The sequence below is a fragment of the Falco peregrinus genome, chromosome 2 (assembly GCF_023634155.1).
Source record: "Falco peregrinus isolate bFalPer1 chromosome 2, bFalPer1.pri, whole genome shotgun sequence".
NCBI lineage: Eukaryota > Metazoa > Chordata > Aves > Falconiformes > Falconidae > Falco > Falco peregrinus.
This window is the reverse complement of record NC_073722.1, coordinates 94,092,340-94,110,496: the sequence shown is the minus strand read 5'-3', so window position 1 is coordinate 94,110,496 and position 18,157 is coordinate 94,092,340. Positions and strand designations below refer to the sequence as shown.

General features: G+C 62.0%; 2 protein-coding genes across 3 annotated transcripts in view; one reads left to right on the top strand and one right to left on the bottom strand.

Annotated features, from left to right (window-relative positions):
- The window catches only part of FAM222A (family with sequence similarity 222 member A), a 32,659-nt gene extending 30,008 nt beyond the window's left edge, over positions 1-2,651 (top strand). Inside the window, exon 3 of one of the 2 annotated variants that reach the window (XM_055797689.1) lies at positions 19-2,651. In XM_055797689.1, coding sequence (XP_055653664.1) covers positions 19-1,232 — 1,214 coding nt within the window. In that variant the 3' untranslated portion in view covers positions 1,233-2,651. The remainder of the gene's footprint in view (positions 1-18) is intronic. The other variant, XM_055797688.1, reaches the window with a different exon arrangement.
- Positions 2,652-7,687: 5,036 nt separating this feature from the next.
- On the bottom strand, positions 7,688-18,102 carry TRPV4 (transient receptor potential cation channel subfamily V member 4). Its single transcript, XM_055796319.1, has 16 exons — positions 18,047-18,102; positions 14,229-14,685; positions 13,165-13,337; positions 12,774-12,926; positions 12,127-12,267; positions 11,716-12,014; positions 10,960-11,139; positions 10,724-10,882; positions 10,514-10,606; positions 10,245-10,318; positions 9,969-10,134; positions 9,679-9,745; positions 9,122-9,438; positions 8,829-8,956; positions 8,492-8,613; positions 7,688-8,213 (listed from the first exon to the last, which is right to left on the bottom strand). The coding sequence occupies exons 2-16, from the start codon at positions 14,603-14,605 to the stop codon at positions 8,071-8,073; spliced, it is 2,592 nt and encodes an 863-aa protein (XP_055652294.1). The 5' UTR covers positions 14,606-14,685; positions 18,047-18,102; the 3' UTR covers positions 7,688-8,070.
- Between the last annotated feature and the right edge of the window lie 55 nt (positions 18,103-18,157).

Below are 18,157 nucleotides of genomic sequence, written 5' to 3'. Positions count from 1 at the left end.
TATGCTTTGCTCCCACAGGCGAGACGGTGGCACCCATGCATTCCCCGCGCTACCCCAGCCCCGCCGAGCTGGACGCCTACGCACAGAAGGTGGCCAACAGCCCACTGACCATCAAGATCTTCCCCACCAACATCAGGGTCCCCCAGCACAAGCACCTTAACCGGACGGTCAATGGCTACGACACCACAGGGCAGCGCTACAGCCCCTATCCCCTGCACGCCGGCGGCTACCAGGGCCTCCTGGCCATCGTCAAAGCCTCCGGTAAAAGCGTGGTGAAGAACTCGGAGGGGAAGCGGACTAAGCTCTCGCCCGCCCAGGTCGGTGTCGCTCCCTACCCCGCGTCAAGCACTTTAGCTCAAGGTCCCTCCTGTGCCGGGCAGCTGAGCTACCACGGTGGCCAGAAGCAGCTGGAGGGCCCCGTACCCCCCAATGTGACGGTGGCGGCCTCCGTGCTGCCGCTGGCGGGCAGGAGCCTGGCCCTGCCGCCGTCCAACCTGCCCTCCATCCAGAGTATCATCTACCAGATCAATCAGCAGTGCCAGGCGCAGGGCGCCCAGCCGGGCTGCCCGGCCGTGGTGGCCACCAACCCCAGCCCGGCCAAGCACGGCGCCTTCGCTGGCGCCACCGCGTACGCCAGCGCCGTCCTGCCAGAGTGCCGCAAGGGTGCTGAGCTGGCGCTGGGCTCCAACCCGGCTGTGGCCCTGGGACCCAAGGCGGGCATCTACCCCGAGGGCATGGACTACCTGGTCTGGCAGCAGAAGCAGCAGCAGCACCTGCGAATGTACAGCGGGGGCAGTGGCGGCGGGGGGGCCCTCAGCAAGTCCCCCGAGACGTGTGCGGGCGCCTCGCGCCCCTACGCCCTGGGTGGCGCGGCCGAGAAGGTGAGCTCGTCCCCCTTGAACTGCATGCACGGCAACTTCTCAGTGGGGCAGTACTTCGCCCCCCCTTGGAACAGCATCCTTGTGACCCCCAACAGCGACTGTTACAACCCGCCGGAGCTGGGGGCCGGGCCCCGCGAGCTGGGGGTGCCCCCCACCGAGGGGCTGCCCAGCAAGACGCTCTGCAATACCTCCATCCTCAGCAGCAGCCTCCAGTCCCTGGAGTATCTCATCAACGACATCCACCCGCCTTGCATCAAGGAGCAGATGCTGGGCAAGGGCTACGAGACCGTGTCTGTGCCAAGGCTCTTGGACCACCAGCACGCCCACATCCGCTTGCCCGTCTACAGATAAGGAACCGATGCTGCTTTTCCCAAACCCAGGGCGAGGACTTTGGCGCGAGCCGTGCTCCCCTCCGGCACCGTGCGGGTACCAGACCGTGGCAGCAAGGGCGGGGGGACGGGGAGGGGGGACACGGGGTCTGCTGCCGAAAGGGCTCCCGGGACACTGGCATTTCACCGGGGTCCCCAGACTGGATACACCCGCAACCCACTGGAAGCCGAGGACGAAGGACCGCTTGTCTATAGAGCTCAGAAATCATTTTATCTCCACGAATGTGAACAGGGAATTGCTACGAGTTGCTGCTATCCAGGGAGAGGAGGCTTGGCTCTGCGTGCCTGGCCGGACCCGTGCGGGCAGAGCCCGGTGCCGTGGCTGGCCGGAGCGTCTCTGGCAATTGGTCCCAGCCCGGCAGCCGGCCGGCGCGCGGCGGCCGCAGGGAGCTCGTGCCTGACCTGTAGCTGAAGTCCGTAACTTGCACTGCTTTGATTAAAGCTAATAATTGGGGACAGTCTGGAGGCTATTTAAGAAAAACACTTGAAAACTTGAACAGATTTTTTTTTTTTTTTTTTTTTTTTTTTAGTTGACTAGGCTGTACATCTGCGTGTTGGCTGCTACAGAGTCTCCTCCTGCCCCTCTTCCTCCTCCTCCTCTCTCCCGGCCCCACGTTGGCCACCAGCTCCTATTCCCACTCAACTGGGAGGTTCGGTGCCCCTGTGCCGGGCACCCATCGGGACCCCCGGCCCCTCTCCCACCCCACAGCACCCCCGGGAACCCCCCCAGGTCTCACACTTCCAGGTTCTTTTATTTCCCCCCATACTGTCAGTTCTACCTTGGTTCTGGGTTAGAGGCGACCGTGGTACCAGGGGCACTCACATACCTCCTTTTTCTCTCTTCTTTTTTTTTTGTTTTTTTTTTAAAAAGAAAAGAAAACCAGTTCCAAAATACTCATTATGGTCCGTTATTCACTATGTGTAATTATGTGTTTAATAGATTTATTCATTTAAAAAAGGCTCCGCACCACAAAATACGAAGTGTTTTGATGTTTAAAAGTTAAAAAAAAGAAAAATATCCCTACGAAACCCAAGGTGATTGTGCTCGGAAAAGAGGTACTGTATCCCTGAAAGGCCTGTTCAAGCACTAAGTGCATTTACAAATCTCTGAGAATGTTTTTTTTTTATACTAAAATTGACCATTATATTCTACTGTGAGAAGTGCTGGCTGCACTATATTGTTTTAAAAATGAGAGAAAACAAATGGAAAAAAAAAAAAAAAAAAACCACACACAAAACCCGCAAGCCCTGTGTCCGGATGGTGTTTTTCCCAGAGTAAAACCAGGATATCGCTGGACGTGTGCTCTGCAGTCTCTTTGCTTCGCTGTGGCTCCCCTCCTTCGCCAGAGCCGGGACCCCCCCCAGCTCCCCACCTTTGTCTGGCAGATTTTTAGGGCACGGAGGAGCACCTATAAATAACCTGCTAATGACACTGAGCCATTAATCCGGCCCAGGCGCCAGGCTCTGCCTCACACCCAAAGGGCGGCCAGGCAAGGTGGGCGCACGTGGGCCAAATCCCTGGGGATTAGGGCTGCGGCCCCGCGTGCACCCACAGGATGCTCACCCCAAGGCCCGGGTGATGGGAGCTGGGTACCAGTCCCATCCCGGGACCCGCTGCCGCCAGCGGTGTGGTGCTGGCATCTCCCCTGCCATCCATTACCGGTGGCAAGTTTGCCACCAAGTTTCCTCCCAGCAGGAGGGCTCCTGGTGCTGGGGCAGGATGGGGGCTCTCCAGTGGCCCTGTTCTGGCTTGGGTGGGGGGGAACTGCCGTCCCCTAACCCAGACCACCACCCTGCTCTGCACTGGCAGCAGCTTCCCAACCCAAACAATGAGCCGGTTGCATTAGGATAATAGTATTAAATCCCAAATAGCTCCCCAGCCTCCGTGTCCCACGGTGGTGACATATGGCATGCCATTATCCCAGCCGGGGAGGGGGCTGAGGGCAGTGGGGGCTTGGCTGCCCGCTCACACCCCTGCCCATGGCTGCTTGTGACCCCCAGCAAGGCTGCAAGGACACAGGCAGGGGGCTGCTTTAACTGCTCCCCCCAGCCCTGCTGGGGATGGGGATGGGGCAGGGATGGGGATGGGGATGGGGAAGAGGACAGGAACAGGGATGCGGATGGGGATGATGGGGATGGGGACAAGGACAGGAATGGGGATGGGGTCGGGAGCAGGGATGAGGACAAGGGTGGGAACAGGGATAGGATCAGGGACAGAGATGGGGATGGAGACGAGGGCAGGAACAAGGATGGGGATGGGGACAGGGACAGGGAAGTGGACGAGGACAGGAATAGGGATGGGGATGGGAATAGGGATGGGGATGGGGATGAGGACAGGAACAGGGATGGGGATGGGGATGGGGACAGGGACGGGGAAGGGGACAAGGACAGGAATAGGGATGGGGATGGGGATGGGGATGGGGACAGAGATGGGGATGGGTATAAAGACAGGGATAGGGATGGGGACAGGAACAGGAATGGGGATTTGGGACAGGAATGGTGACAGGATCAGGGGTGGGGACAGGGATGTGTATAGGGACAGGGATGAGGACACAGCCGTGTAGCCACGCGCCCCGAGCTGCCCTGTGGCCGTGGCTGCAGCCGGGGAGCACGGCTCCATTTGTCTTGTTTGCTCTCTTACCATAACCGTGGCGCTCGTGGTTCTGCTGATATTTATGGCATGCCGGGAGGGGACCACTCCGTCACCGACAGCGAGCGGCGTGACAGCCGATCCAGGGAACAAAGAGAAATTGGGACAAAAGGAAATTTTCACAGAGGTTAATGTTATTGTGTGTGTGTGGGGGGGGGGTGCCATTGCATGCCTGCACGTTAAAATTAGACCGGCTGAAGGAAGGCATTTGCTTAGATCTTTGTCATTAAAAAGATGCCACATCAAAAGAAATGTGAGGCTAAAGCACAGCGGTGCTGATGCGTCCCTCTGTGCTGGGCACGGGGCAGCAGTGCTGGCTGCATCCCCTCCATGGGGCTCCCCCTACACTGGGGCTACCAAAGGCAGGACCCTACCATGGTCAGGGCTACCTGATGCGAGCAGCCTTGCCGGGGGCCCCAGGAAAAACTTTGCTCTGTTACCAGTGCCCCTCGGAGCCGGGGAGTCATTAGCGGTGCCTCCATCATATTGCCCACATCACCATAAATCAGGGCAAGCGGCTGGGAGCGACGGCGCGATCCATCTTGCAGGTCTCAAAGTCATTACATTTCATTAGGAGGTGCGCGGGGGTTTTATTATTCAGCAGGTTAATTCTCCCCTCGGATAGCTGCTTCTTGGAGGAGGATTGCACTGCGCACAGGAAGACTTCAAATGTCTAATGCAAAATAAATGGGTCCCTCCTTGGCGGGCGCTTGCCTCCAGCCAGGACTGCTGCTCCGGTGGGCGCAGGTGAGTCCGTGGGGACCCAAAATGCGTGCAGACACCGGTTGGAGATGGGGCAGGGACTCCTGAAATGCATCCCAGCACCTAGGGCAAAGTCACTGCCACCCATAGCCCTCCCACACCCCGACAGGGCACAGCACCCACCAGTGCTGCAGGAACTCACCCAGGGCAATGATGCCATTTTTGGTCTGCAAATAATAATAATAATAATAATAACAACAACAACAACAACAATTACAATAACAATAATAATAATTTATAAGGCAGGTGTGCACGAGGCTGATGTTAAACTTAGCGGCCGCCTTTGCTGTTTGAGAGTGAGAAGAGACAGGCAGTATAAATTGCATGGCTGCAAAAGGACTTAAAAAAAACCATTTCTCATTTTGATTGATATTAGCTTCACAAATTAAGCTTTAGATTTATCTAAAAATAAATTTGCTTCTGCGCTCCGCATTCTGGATGACAAGTGCTTTTCTCTTCCCTTTGTTGGGTTTGTCATCGCTGGCAGGGCAGCACGGGAAGGGGTGGGATGGTGGCTGTGCCCAAGCACCCCCAGCCTGTTGGTCCCCAGGGTGCCCCCCCCACCTCTGTGGTCATGCCTGAAGGCAGAGGGTGCAATAGCTCCGGGCTTTGCAGGGCATAGAAGGGCCAAACACAAGCCCTGCAGCCCTGAACGTAGCAGAGGCACCCTGTCCCTGGGTGTCCCCGTTGCCACCCAGCCATGACGGGGTCCAGCCTGACGGTGCAGGGTGCTGGGGCACAGTGATGCCCACTGTTCCTGCACCCCAACCACTTTAAACCCCTCTCACGTGCAGCCCCTCAGCTTCGGGACACTAGAATTTGCACAGGAAGGGGAAAATAGGGTTTATTTCCAATTACGCTGGAAAATTGCATCTCCAGCGCTGTAGCCAGAGGCAGCTACAGCCCAGAGCCCACCTTTGGCACGGTGGGTGGCCGAGCCCTGTGTTGGGGGTCCCCCAGCCCTCAATACTGCCCAGCCAGGGCTGGCTGCCCTGTACCCAGGGGGCCTGGCTGGCCAAAAGCAAAGTTTATTATTTTTAAATAACAGTTGGGGTGAAAGAGGGAGCTGGCTCAGCTCCTCACGCGATTATGCAGCATGAGCTGAGAGCTGAAACCTCAGCCTCTCCTAAGTAGTGATAATGAAACTTATTCATTCCCTCACCCTGGGGAAATACTTAAACCACAATATGAGAGATATATGTAAATCACATTTAAACGGAGACAGTGCAGTTAAAGCTAACGGCGAGTAATCAAGTTTGAAGATGAAGTGTCTCCTTTTCTGCTCTATCATTTGCTTAGTGAGCTGGGCTGCCTGCAGGGCCCTGGGCAGGGTCCCTGCCACCACAGCACTGTGCCATCGTGCCACCGGTGCCACCCAAATCGGTCCCTCAAACCTACACAGCATCTAGCTGCAAAGAGGCGACTACACCATGGGAGGTGGCTGTGAAGGGAGATGAGCGGAAAAGGAATGTCACGGTTAGAGGTAAAATGGGATGGGATGGGATGGGATGGGATGTCATAAAGGTGAGAATGGGTGGGATGGGGATGGGAATGGGGTGGGATGGGAATGGGATGGTGGGGTGGAATGGGATGAGAATGGGATGGGATAGGGAGAGGATGGGATATGATAGGATGGGGTGGGATGGGATGGGATAAGATGGGGAGGGATGGGAGGAGCCTGCCGAGGCAGTGCTGCCTCTCCTGCTGCCCATCTTGCCGGGAGCTCATCCTGCACCTGCCAGGCAGCACCCAGGCCCCAACCCCCAGCCCCACTCCCTGCCCCACAGCCGGGCACCGCAAAGACATCCAGGCAGGAGCGGGCCAAGCACAGCATCCTGCGGCCCCATGTCCCCCAGGCTGCTCCCCAGCTGAGGATGGGGCGAGGGGTGCACAGGGACACGGGGGAGGGTGCCCAGCGCAGTGGCAGCCCCTGGGTTTGACCCCGGCCCGCCCCCCCCAGCCCCACAGCTGCCCGGCCGTGGGGCAGGACCCCCGGGGCTCGCGCTGCCTGCGGGGCCGGCCCCGCATTGCGTGGTGTGTGGTGCCCTCCAGTGGAGCAGCGGCCCCGGCCTGCGCTGTGCGCCCGGCACCGCAGCCGTGCACCGCAGTTGTGCACACCGCAGCTGTGCACATTGCAGCCGTGCATCGCCGTCATGCACCCCAGTCGTGGACCGCAGCCGTGCACCGCAGCCATGCACCCCAGTCATGTACAGCAGCTATGCACCACCATGATGCACCACAGCCCTGCACCCCAGTCATGCACTGTGCCATCATGCACCGCAGCCATGCACCCCAGTCATGCACTGCAGCTGTACACTGTCATGCACTGCAGCCATGCACCACACCTGTGCACCACACCTGTGCACTGCAGTCCTGCACCCCAGCCATGCACCCCAGCCATGCACTGCACCCCAGCCATGCACCGCAGCTGTGCACCACAGCTGTGCACTGCAGTCCTGCACCACAGCCATGCACCCTCACCATGTACTGCACCTGTACACTGCAGCCATGCACTGCAGTCATGCACCATACCCGTGTGCTGAAGCCATGCAATGGCAGCCATGCACCGCCAGGTGAGCACAGGGCCACCAGGGACAGGATCTCCCATCTCCTGGACAGAGCAGCCAAGGCCAGCAGGGCAACACAGGGTGCTGCTGCCAGCCACGACCCCCACCTGCTGCGTGGTGCAGCCCTGCAGGGCTCAGCATGCACGGGGTGCTCTGCCCTGCATCCCGTGGGCTTCTGCCCACTCTGTACCACCACAGAGCCCTGCCAGGCTGGCAGCAGGCTCCAGACTGCACAGGGCACCATGAGAGGGGCTGTCTGCAGTGAAGCATGAGTGTTGGGTGGTCATCCCCTGCTGCATGGCATGGCATGGCATGGCATGGCATGGCACAGCACAGCGCAGGGAGCAGCAGGCTCCTGCCTCCCTCCTGGAGACCTGCCTGCAGCGATGCTCTCCCAGCCGGAATCAGTCAATGCCAGGAGGAAGCGGTGGTGGCAACTCAATGTTTATTACTAAATAAATAACCATATAAATCTTGTGCAAAAATGTGTGGCAAAAACCATTGGCCTCGGTGGGCCGAGGGGGCTGTGCTCCCCCCACCCTGCCTGCAGCAGAGGTTCCCAGCACCGCACGCCAAGGGCCCCAGCGTAGCAAAGCAAGGCAGCAGCGCTGGAGCTCGTCTGTGCAAGCCAGAGACCCCCAGCACTGCTGGGGCAGGGCCAGGACCCTCCGTCCGGGCTGGACACCGGCTGGCAGAGGGCCGGAGGCTGTACGAATCCCTGAGGAGCAGACAAGCACCGTCCAGCCCAGTCCACAATTCCGCTGGCCGTGCCAGGGCCATGCTGGGGCCCGGGCAGTCTGTCGGCTCCCAGTGCCGCTGTGCTAGAGCGGGGAGCTCGAGGCCTGGCCGTGCCACCGCTCCCGCATCTCCGTCGTCCCCACCGTCCCCAGCGGCACCACCACCTCCTCCGGCTGGCAGCTCTTGTTGAGCTCCACCACACGCGGCACCACCGTCGACCAGCGATCTGCGGAGACGGCAGGGGTTTGTCAATGTCGGGAGCTCACTCCATGGTCAACCCATGTCCACTCTGGTCAATCCCATGCCCACTCCATGGACAACCCACAAGTGGTGGCTCCCCACGCCCTGGTCAGCCCCATGTCACCCAGCCCCCAAAGCAAATCTGCTCCTGGGGCTCACCAGAGGCTGCAAGCAGCATCCCAAGGGATGCTCCCAGCCCATGGCACCGTGCTCACCTACCCGCAGCCCCCAGGGGATCCTCCCAGCCCATGGCACTGTGCTCACCTCTCCGCAGCCGGCCCACGGTGTGGGAGAAACCGTAGTACTGGTACGTGTCACTCTTGCCGGGGTCCTCGCTGATGATGCCCAGATTCTGGTTCCAGTGGGACCAGTTCACCTCATCTACCCTGCAGGGAAGGTCAGACACAGAGCGGCTGGGAGCCAGGGTGGCAGCTCCTGCATCCCTGTGCCATCCCACCACTGGCAATGCCACCTGCTTCCAGAGTAGTACAAATTACCCAGCAAACAAACACACAGTGCTGGCATCCCAAACTGCTGCTCGCTGCCATGGGAGAGGCTCGGCTGCTCCCAGTCACCAGCTCCTGACGGTGCCTGCTTTTACCTGAAGCACCAGCGGCGGTCGGGTGTCCCGTCGGTGCCCTTCCCCACAGTGACCATCTCCCCCGAGCGGAAGGCTCTCCGCAGGAACACTGGGAAGGAGCGCTCGATGTCCAGGATGGTGGTAGCCCACTGCAGGCGACACCAGGGACCCCTCAGCCACTTGAGGATGGAGGCATGGGGGCCCCTCGCCCAGGTGGTGCTGCTTTGAGGGAGCCTGGGGTGCTGTGGTGCTGTGGTTCCCCTGGGCACAGGCAGCCCCTGGAGCCCCCTGCCCAGCTGCGCCCGGGGTGGTACCTGCAGCTTCCAGATGTGCTTGCTCTCCTTGGAGACTTGGCCCACTGTCTCACCCATGAGGGCGATGAGCATGTTGAGGAGGAGCACGAAGGTGAGGATGATGTAGGTGACGAGGAGGATGATGAAGACAACAGGGTACTTGGCACTCTCGAGCATCTGCAGGTCACCCATGCCGATGGTGAGCTTGAAGAGGTCAAGCAGGAAGGTGCTGAAGGTCTGGCTGTCCCGGCAGGAGGGGTAGGTGGGCACCATGCAGTTGGACTGCTCCTCACCACAGGACTCGCTGCTGGGACACGGGTTGAGGAGGGACACCAGAGCTGGGGGAGAAGGGACAGGGACGGCGAGTCCACAAGGGCAGCAGCAAGGACAGGGTCCACAACGAGCCCCTACGCAGCTCCACGGTGGCCAAGGCCTCTCTACCACAGGAGGAGGCAAAGGCTGAGCCCGTGGGTGGGTAGGATGGAGTGAGGGCTCTGCAGCCCCCGGCCCAGCTGTGCCGTGCCACACCACAGGGCTCATCCTTCCCCTGAGCCCCAGCTCACCAGCTGGGCACCTACCTGACGCGTAGCCGATCATGAAGAGCAAGTAGACCAGAAGGAAGCGGAAAAGGTCTTTGAACAGGATCTGCAAAGTGATGGAGAGTTGGGTGAGATGCGCTGGTCCGCGGTGCCTGGCCGTGTGCCAGGGCACCATTGCCAAGCCATGCCACAGGGACAGCCAGGCTGAGAGCAAGGCATCGGTAAGCCACCAGACACCCTAAAGAAAGCACAGCAGACCTTCCTTTGGGGCCACACATCCATAGGAGGACCAGCCCTGCTAGAGAAAACAATTTCCAACCCCACCAGACCTTCTGGATCATGATGCTGTAGGTCCCTGTCAGCTTGAGCCCCCGGGTGAAGTACAACGCATTCATCCAGCCCAGGACCAGCGCAAAGACCATGACGGCCAGGTATGCCTCGATGCCACCCAGGTACAGCCCCGCTGTGATGATCACCAGCACCGAGTAGATGAAGCTGGAGGAGAGCCAGGGTCAGACCCTGCACCCACAGCCACCACCGGCTGCTGCCCCTTGCAAGCCTGGGGGTGCAGTGGCTTGTGGGGGCCCCGGGGGTTCCCCACGTACTAGAGCAGCTGGAAAGAGCCATCTATGAAGAAGGAGTTCACACCTGGGCACTTCTTCATGAACAGATCTTTGATCTGGGGGAGAGAAGGAGAGGTTGGCGGGGCTGGGGGAGCGAGCCCCTGCTTGGCAGGGTCCCAGTGTCTGGGGGGCATCGTAGCAGGGGCGGATGCCTGGGGACATGGGGCTTGTCACTCTCAAGTTGCTCCTTGCATGGAGACCACAAGGGCTCAGCCACCCCACAAGAGGACACCCTGCCTCACCACACTGACGTTTGTGAAGAAGAAGAGGATGCCAGTGAGAAGGGTGATGATCTCCCCGGCCAGGCGCAGGTAGTCGACGGTGGTGGTGTATGGGTAGGGGGGCTGTGCAGAAAGGACAGAGCTGAGGGGCTCCACCATGCTGGCATGGGGAGACCCAGCAAACCCCCCTGCCAGGAGATGCTGGCACACGGGACCGTGCCACGGTGCCATGGGACTCACGGGGCCCTCCATGGGACGGTAGTAGGCAACAAGGGTGAAGATGACCATGGCACAGAGGTAGGAGACCACGCTGATGTAGAAGGAGACAGCCCCAAACTTGCGCCACTTGTCACGCAGCAGCTCATTGATGGGCTCCACGGCCAACATCTCGTGGCGGTTCTGGTGGGACACAAGTGCCATCAGCAAGGACTCAGCCCCCTGCCCGCCCCCCCCAGTCTCCCCCAGCCCCTGTGCACCTCGATCTTGCTGTTGTAGACGAGGATCTCCAGCACAGACACCTCCTCCCCGCAGGTGTCCAGTGAGGAGAGGTCGTAGAGGGAGGAGTAGACGGGGCCGTACGCCCAGTCCTTGAACTTCCGTGAGAGGTGCCGGGCATCCTCATCAGTGATCTCCCGCCGGATGATGTGCTGGAAGATCTGCCGGAGGGAAGACTGCTCACCCATGGGTGGACCCGCACCTGACCTGCTCAGGGCACCCTGCTCTCCTCCCACCCCACCCCAGATGCATCCCCTCCTGCCACTGAGCACCCCAATCCACCCCCTACAGCCCAGTCGGTCCAGGGCAGTCCTGGGGTGCTGCCAGGGTGTCCCAGGGTGCAGGGACACCACTTGGGGGGCAGTCCCCAGGATGCTGCAGCTTTTTTACTGCCACCGCCGAGCCCTCGCTCCATCCTTACCACCTGCAGCATTTTTAATGAACCCCCTGCCCGCACCATCAAAGACCAGGGCAAGTCAGGGGAAAGGATGGGATGTGCTGAGGGCCTGGGGTTAGTTAGGAAAGGGATGGAATGCAACAGGGGGTTAATTAGCCAGGTTAATAAGCTGCACATCCAGGTTTCCAACAGCATCTGCAGATAGAAGCCGTGCTGCTCGCTGCTGGCAGGGACGTGCACCGAGTGCGACAGAGCTCAGCCGAGAGCTGGCGGGGGCTCAGCCCTTGCAGCCGGGCAAGGCAGGGCAGGCAGCTCCCAGCTCTGGGGGGGGTTGCTGTACCCCGATCTTGCCGGTCTTGGCAGCCATCATGAGGGGGGAGAGGCCATCGTTGTTGAGCAGTGCCTCCAGATTGGTGTCGGGGAAGAGCTTGGCGCACTTAACGAGGAGCAGGTCGTACATCTTGGTGACAAACTTGGTGTTCTCACGGGTGTTGTCGGCGATGGCGACCAGGGCGTGCAACACGGTGTTGCCGCGGGAGTCCTGGCGCCGCAGGTCCGCTTGCTTGTGCCCATTCTCCGTCAGGTAGTGCACAATGTGGGGCTGGTTGGTGCAGGCGGCCAGCGAGAGGGGCAGCTCACCTGCGGGGACAACATGCCGTCGGGGCACCGGTCACCCTCACCCCGCTGTGGGAGCATCCCCGGGATGCAGCCAGGGCTCCCTGGGTGACCCGCTGGCTCCTTCCCTGCTCACCAAAGTAGAAGTAGCCGCCCTCATCCTTGGGCTGGAAGAAGCGGCCACGGGCCTGGGCGTGCACGTCTGCTCCCTTCTCCACCAGCAGCTCCACGTAGTGCTTGCAACGGCGCTCAATGGCGATGTGCAGGGCTGTCTGACCTGTGCCGCCAGCGCCCATCAGCCACTGCCCTGCCCTGTGACCTCCCCCGCATCCCCAGCCTTCCTGAGGTACCTGCTGCTCCAGTCCCCAAATCCCCAAGCCCCCATGGAGCTCCCCAGGTTCCTCACAGCTCTGGTCCCCAAGCCCTTCCAGGGTCCTCCATACTCCCCAGGGTCCCCACTGCTCTGGTCCCCAACCTCCCCATATTCCTTCATCCTCCCCAGGGTCCCCACTGCTCCAGTCCCCAACCTCCCCACCATCCTCCATACTCCCCAGGGTACCCACTGCTCCAGTCCCCAACGTCCCCAGCATCCTCCCCAGGGTACCCACTGCTCCAGTCCCCAACCTCCCCAGCATCCTCCATCCTCCCCAGAGTTCCCTCTGCTTCGGTCCCCAACCTCCCCAGCATCCTCCATCCTCCTCAGGCCCCTGCTGCTCTGGTCCCTGATCTGCTCATGGTCCCCCATGCCCGGGCAGGGCTGGCAGCAGCCCGGTGCTCCCACACCTCGGTAGTAGACATCCCTGAAGGGCGAGTTGATGAACTCCCGCATGTTGCCTGTCTTCTCAGCGATGTCAAGGAGGACGGGGATGGTGTCATTCCTGCCCCCACTCAGGTTGAGCAGTGCCTTGGGCAGGCAGGTCTTCCCAGTGGAGGGCTCTGGGAGTGGAGGGTGCTGAGGGGGGCCCAGGGCAAGCCCCCCAGGCCATGGGGTGCCCAGCCCTGCACCCCTGCACTCCCTTACTAAATCCCTGGCTCCTCTCAGGCGCTGCACGCTGCAGCTCCCCATGCCAGGGCTGTGCATCACCAACCCCACGGGGACATGGGGACCACCGGTGGCATGGCACAGCCTCAGCATCGCAGGTGTCCCAGAACAGGGCCAGCCCCAGGTCCTCACCTCGAAATTCCTCATCTGTGAGGCGCTTCTTGTGGGTGAGGAGGAAGGAAAGCAGCCCATCCAGGCTGGCCGGGGACCCCCGGGAGACGATATCGAAGAGGATGGGTCTGTTGAAGACCTTGAGGACGGGGGGTGGGTTGGGAGCCGGTCCCTTCACACCCGGTGCCTGCTTCCTGCGGGAGAAGTGCCAGCACTGGGAACTGGAGCCACTGCCTCAGTTTCCCACTCGTGCAATAAACTTGAGGTTGCTGGGTAAGGACACGGGTACCTGGGGGCACCCATGGGGATGGGGCAGCACCCACAGCCACAACAGCCAAGTGCTCCCAGCATCCCACCTCCCAGTAACACCCATGGGGGCTGGTGGGCACCTTGCCAGCCAGGAATGGGTGGAGGACAGATGGTGGCTGCCCCAGCCGAGAATTTCAGGGGCTGAGGGCACACAGGGCATCCCAGCCCCCTCCACCCACCTGCACCCCTGCCCACCCAGGGGGCTGAGCTCCTGCTGGGGCACGGGGACACCCCAGCTCCACCAAGCTGGGCTGCATCCCTAGGGTGGGAACATTGGCGTGGGGCCACGGTGGCCACCCCAGGTGCCCAGCACAGAGGGGCATTGTGTGCCCAGCCACAGGCTGCCCCCCCGGCTCCGGTTTCCTGGCGCGGGGAGGGTGGAGGCCTCCTGAAAAGCCCTTTCATGCCGGGAGCCAGACGGCCGCACCGGCCAGGGGAGCGGCTGGGCACACAGAGCCTCTTTCACAGCTCCAGCAAGGGGGAAGGGGAGCTGTGCTCCTGGCCCCGTGGCACCGTGGGGCTGCAGACCCTCACACCACGGCACGGCGTGGCATGGCACAGCCCAGCGCTGCCACTGGGGATGGCTGGGAGCTGCTGCCCCAGTGGCACCCCCTGCCCAAACCACCCCAAAAGTGCCACTTGAAGAACCAGGGAGGGGTCTGTCCCCAGCTGCCGGGCACCTCCATCCCCACCATACTGCACCCAGCACGCCCGGGGTGCCCCCCACCCTGTCACCCCCCACCAGCACCGGGGTGCACAGGCATCCCTGTACTCACTCCACAACCCTCCTGCGCCAGCGCTTGTTCTCGCTGGGGTGGTGGCGGTAGGTGCCATAGTCAAAGAGGGAGTCCATGGGGGCTTTCTTGGGCGCGGGGACCACAGCTGACTCATAGATGGTGGCCTCCAGCAGCTCCATGGGCTTCGGGGCACCCTTCCGGAAGGCCCCGTGGAATTTCATGCGGAGGTTTTGCTTTCCATCACCAGTGCCAGGGGGACCCCGGGCTGCCTCGGCAGGAGACAGTGTGTCCTCGCTCTCAAACAGGTTGGCCAGTGAGGAGAGAGGGAAGGAGTCGTTCTGGAGGGACCCGTCATCCCCCAGGCCCTCCCCAGCATCACTGCCACCAGCACGTGGAGGGTCTTCGGCGTCTGCCATGCTCCCTGGCCAGAGGGATGGGTGCAAGCAGCCTGCCTGGGTGGCTGCAACCCCCAGCTTCTTCCACAAGAGCAGGAGACCTGGCAGAGGAAAACCCAGTGTCACCCCCAAACAATGCTCCCCATCCTCTCCCACGGGCACCGTGCCCCAGTGCTGCCCAGCCCCACGGTGGGAGCAGGTCCCACACCAACCGCAGCAGCCCAGGGTCTTCTCCTGGCCAGTCCTGCCTGCCCTGACTCTTCTCAGCGCCCACCTACCCGGCTGTGGGGACCCCTCACGTCTGCAGCACTGCTGGCTTCAAAGCGCAGCCGTGATGTCCAAGGGCAAGCCCAGCCCTGCTGCGGTCAGCTTGGGTGCAGCCCAGGACAGGGCACAGAGCGGACCCTGTGCGCTCTCATCTGCCGCCCAAGGAAAAAAAACATTCCTGGATACACCCTGTGCCCTGGGAAGCACCAGAGGCAGCCGGGAGCTGCCACTGCAGCGGGGCTGGGAGCAGGGCTGGGGCTGGACCCCAATGTCCTGCTGCTCCCACAGCCGGGGGGCTCAGCGGGACCCGGCTCTGGGTGCCTGCGGTGGCCACGTTGGGCACCAGGAGCGGGACAGACATGGCACAGGGAGGCTGCAGCCCACAGGACGGCAGCAGCAGCGGTTAGGACAAGAAATTAAGGGTTCAGATTGCCCAGAGGGAAACAAGGCTACAGGAACCGTGCTACCAGCCAAGCACCACACTGTGCCACCGGCACCGCCATGCCCTGCCTGCCAGGTCCCACCGGGAGCATGGGCAGAGGCACAGGCAGGTGGGTGAGTGACCCTGGGCTCTCCCCAGCCCCGCTTTCCACCAAAACAACAGCCCTACAAAACACAAACAACAGCCCTACAAAACACAGCAGCGTTAAGGCTCAGCCCAGCTTCTGCTTCTGGGGAACTCAGCTCTCCCTGCGGGTCCCAGGACAGAAAAAGCAGCCGGGAAACGTATCATTTGCTGCTGGGCTGCAGCTTTGTACAACAAGCCATAATGGCAGGCTGGGCCCTCCCGGGGCGGGCAGGGATCCCTGCTGGATAACCTGCTTCTAATTAGGCAGCATGTCCCACCACCGCCCGGGGCAGCCCCACGATGCTCCCACAGACACAGGGGATGAGGGCTGCAAACGGCTTGGGAATCCTGCAGCAGCGGGTGGCCGGGCTCAGGCAGGGGTCCCCTCCTCCCCACTGCCCAGAGGACACTCCGCAGGTTCAGTGCAGCCCCTGGAGCTGTGGGGTGAGCTGCAGAGCCGACACTGTTTCTCCTCTTTGCTGACTTTCCTGCCATCGCCCTCTCTGCAAGAAATTCCACAGGCACCTGCCAAAGCCCACAGCTCACACACCCCGACCCTGGGGCAGCCGTGGGCCGATTTGGCCCTGGATAACAGAGCAGAGGGGATTGCCAAGCAGCTGAGCCTGTAGGCGGCGTGGGGATGGGGTGCCCGACCCCTCGGAGCTGCACTGGGGACCCCAGCCCCAGCCAAGCACAGCTGCAGGGAAAAGCCCAGCCACCCAGCAGGATGTCACACGCAGCCGGAGCCCAGGGCACAGCCAGGGAGCCACCAGCACGGGATGTGGCTCCCTGTAGGAAGCACCGGAGGACATCAGCTGGGGGTCTCAGTGGGGCAAGAGCCCAAGGGGACAGGGAGCAGAAGCAAGGGGACAAGTGGAAAGGGCAGGTGGGGCCGGGAGCTGGTTTGTGTGGGAAATGACGGCCTCGCTGGCCAGTGCCGTCAGCCCAGGCACTCCCACGGGCACAGCCACTGCCAGGAAAGGTGTCGTCAATGGGGTTTTATTTGGTTTGTTAGTTATTTGGGGTTTTATTTTTCAGACTTCCTCACCCCATGGAATAAATGAGTGCAAAGCACAGCTCGCCGTGTGCCAAGGCTCGCCGGCACAGCCGCAGCTCTTGCATCCAACACAAACCCTCCCACCTGCCCCCTCAATGTGTGCTCCCACCTCTCCCCAGCTTTTCCCCAAGCTACCTCCCAGCCAGACCAGTATCCCTAGTTAGTCTCCCACTCCAGCCCCACCACAGGGGCATGGACACTGTCACCAACACTTGGATGTGCAGGGACGTGCCCTGGGTAGGTGGCCGGGAGGATGCCCCATTAGCAGGTGGTCCAGATTTTGCCACATTGGTGTTCCTCAAACTAAAGTACGATGGGCTCTGGGTAGGAGCAAATCTCTGCAACCACATCGTGTTCATTTTCAGCCCCCCGGGAAACCCTCATCCGGAGGGAACCAGCCGCCTTCCAAAATAAACTGCACCGCCAGGGCCGTGCTCACCTGGGCCAGAGCCGTGAACTCAGCACGGTCCAATGGGTGAGTTGCAGAGCCATTGGTAACCCCCTCCTCAAAGCTCACGTGGGAATGCACCCAGCACTGCACCCCTAAATTGGCCAGACAGCTCAGGACCCATCCCCGGTGCTGGGGGAGCCCACGGGGCTGCACCCTGCCTGGCCCAGCTCAGCCCACATCCTGTCCTCAACCCAGGGGCTCCATCCTGCCCACATCCCCATGTCCTGCCTGGGGGCTCCATCCTGCCCTGGTCCCTGTATTCCCCCCTGGGTTCCCATGTTCTGCCCAGGGGCTCCATCCTGCCTCTGTCCCCATGTCCTGCCTGGGGGCTCCGTCCTGCCCCAGTCCCCACGTCCCCCTCCAGTCCCCATGTCCTGCCATGGGGCTCTGTCCTGCCCCCATTCCCCCCCAAGCTCCGTGTTCTGCCCAGGGGCTCTATCCTGCCCTGGTCCCCATGTCCTGCCCTGGGGGCTCCACCCTGCCCCCGTCCCCATGTATTGCCCAAGTCCCTGTGTCCTGCCCCGGGGCTCTGTCCTGCCCCAGTCCCGACGTCCCGTCCCGTTCCCTGTGTCCTGCCTGGGGGCTCCATCCTGCCCCCATCACTCCGTGTCCCCCCAGCCCCCGTGTCCTGGCCCGGGGCTCCGTCCTGCCCCGGTCTCCACGTCCCCCCCTCCCCGGTCCCTATGTCCTGCCTGGGGGCTCCGTCCTGCCACCGTCACCATGTGTCCCCCCAGGCCCCATGTCCTGCCCCGGTCCCTATGTCCCTCCCGGGTCCCCGTGTCCTGCCCCGGGGGCTCCATCCCGCTCCGGTCCCCGTGTCCTGCCCTGGTCCCCGTGTCCCTCCCCGGTCCCTTGTCCTACCCTGGTCCCTGTGTCCTTCCCCAGCCCCCGTGTCCTGCCCCGGGGGCTCCGTCCTGTCCTGGTCCCTATGTCCCTCTCCGGTCCCCGTGTCCTGCCCGGGGACTCCATCCTGCCCCGGTCCCCGTGTCCCACCCCGGTCCCCGTGTTCCCTCCCCCGCCCCCCCCCTTATCCCCCCCGGTCCCGGCAGCCCGGCCACCCCCACGGCGGTGACCCCCCGGTTTAGCGGGACCCCGCGCCCCCCCGCTGCCGCCCCGTACCGCGGCCCGTCCCGCGAAGGGTCCCGCAGGCTCCGGCGCCACCGTGTCGCCACGGGGCCGGTCCGGGAGAGCGGCCCCTCCCCGGCCCGGCTCCAGCGCCGGGACCCGCCT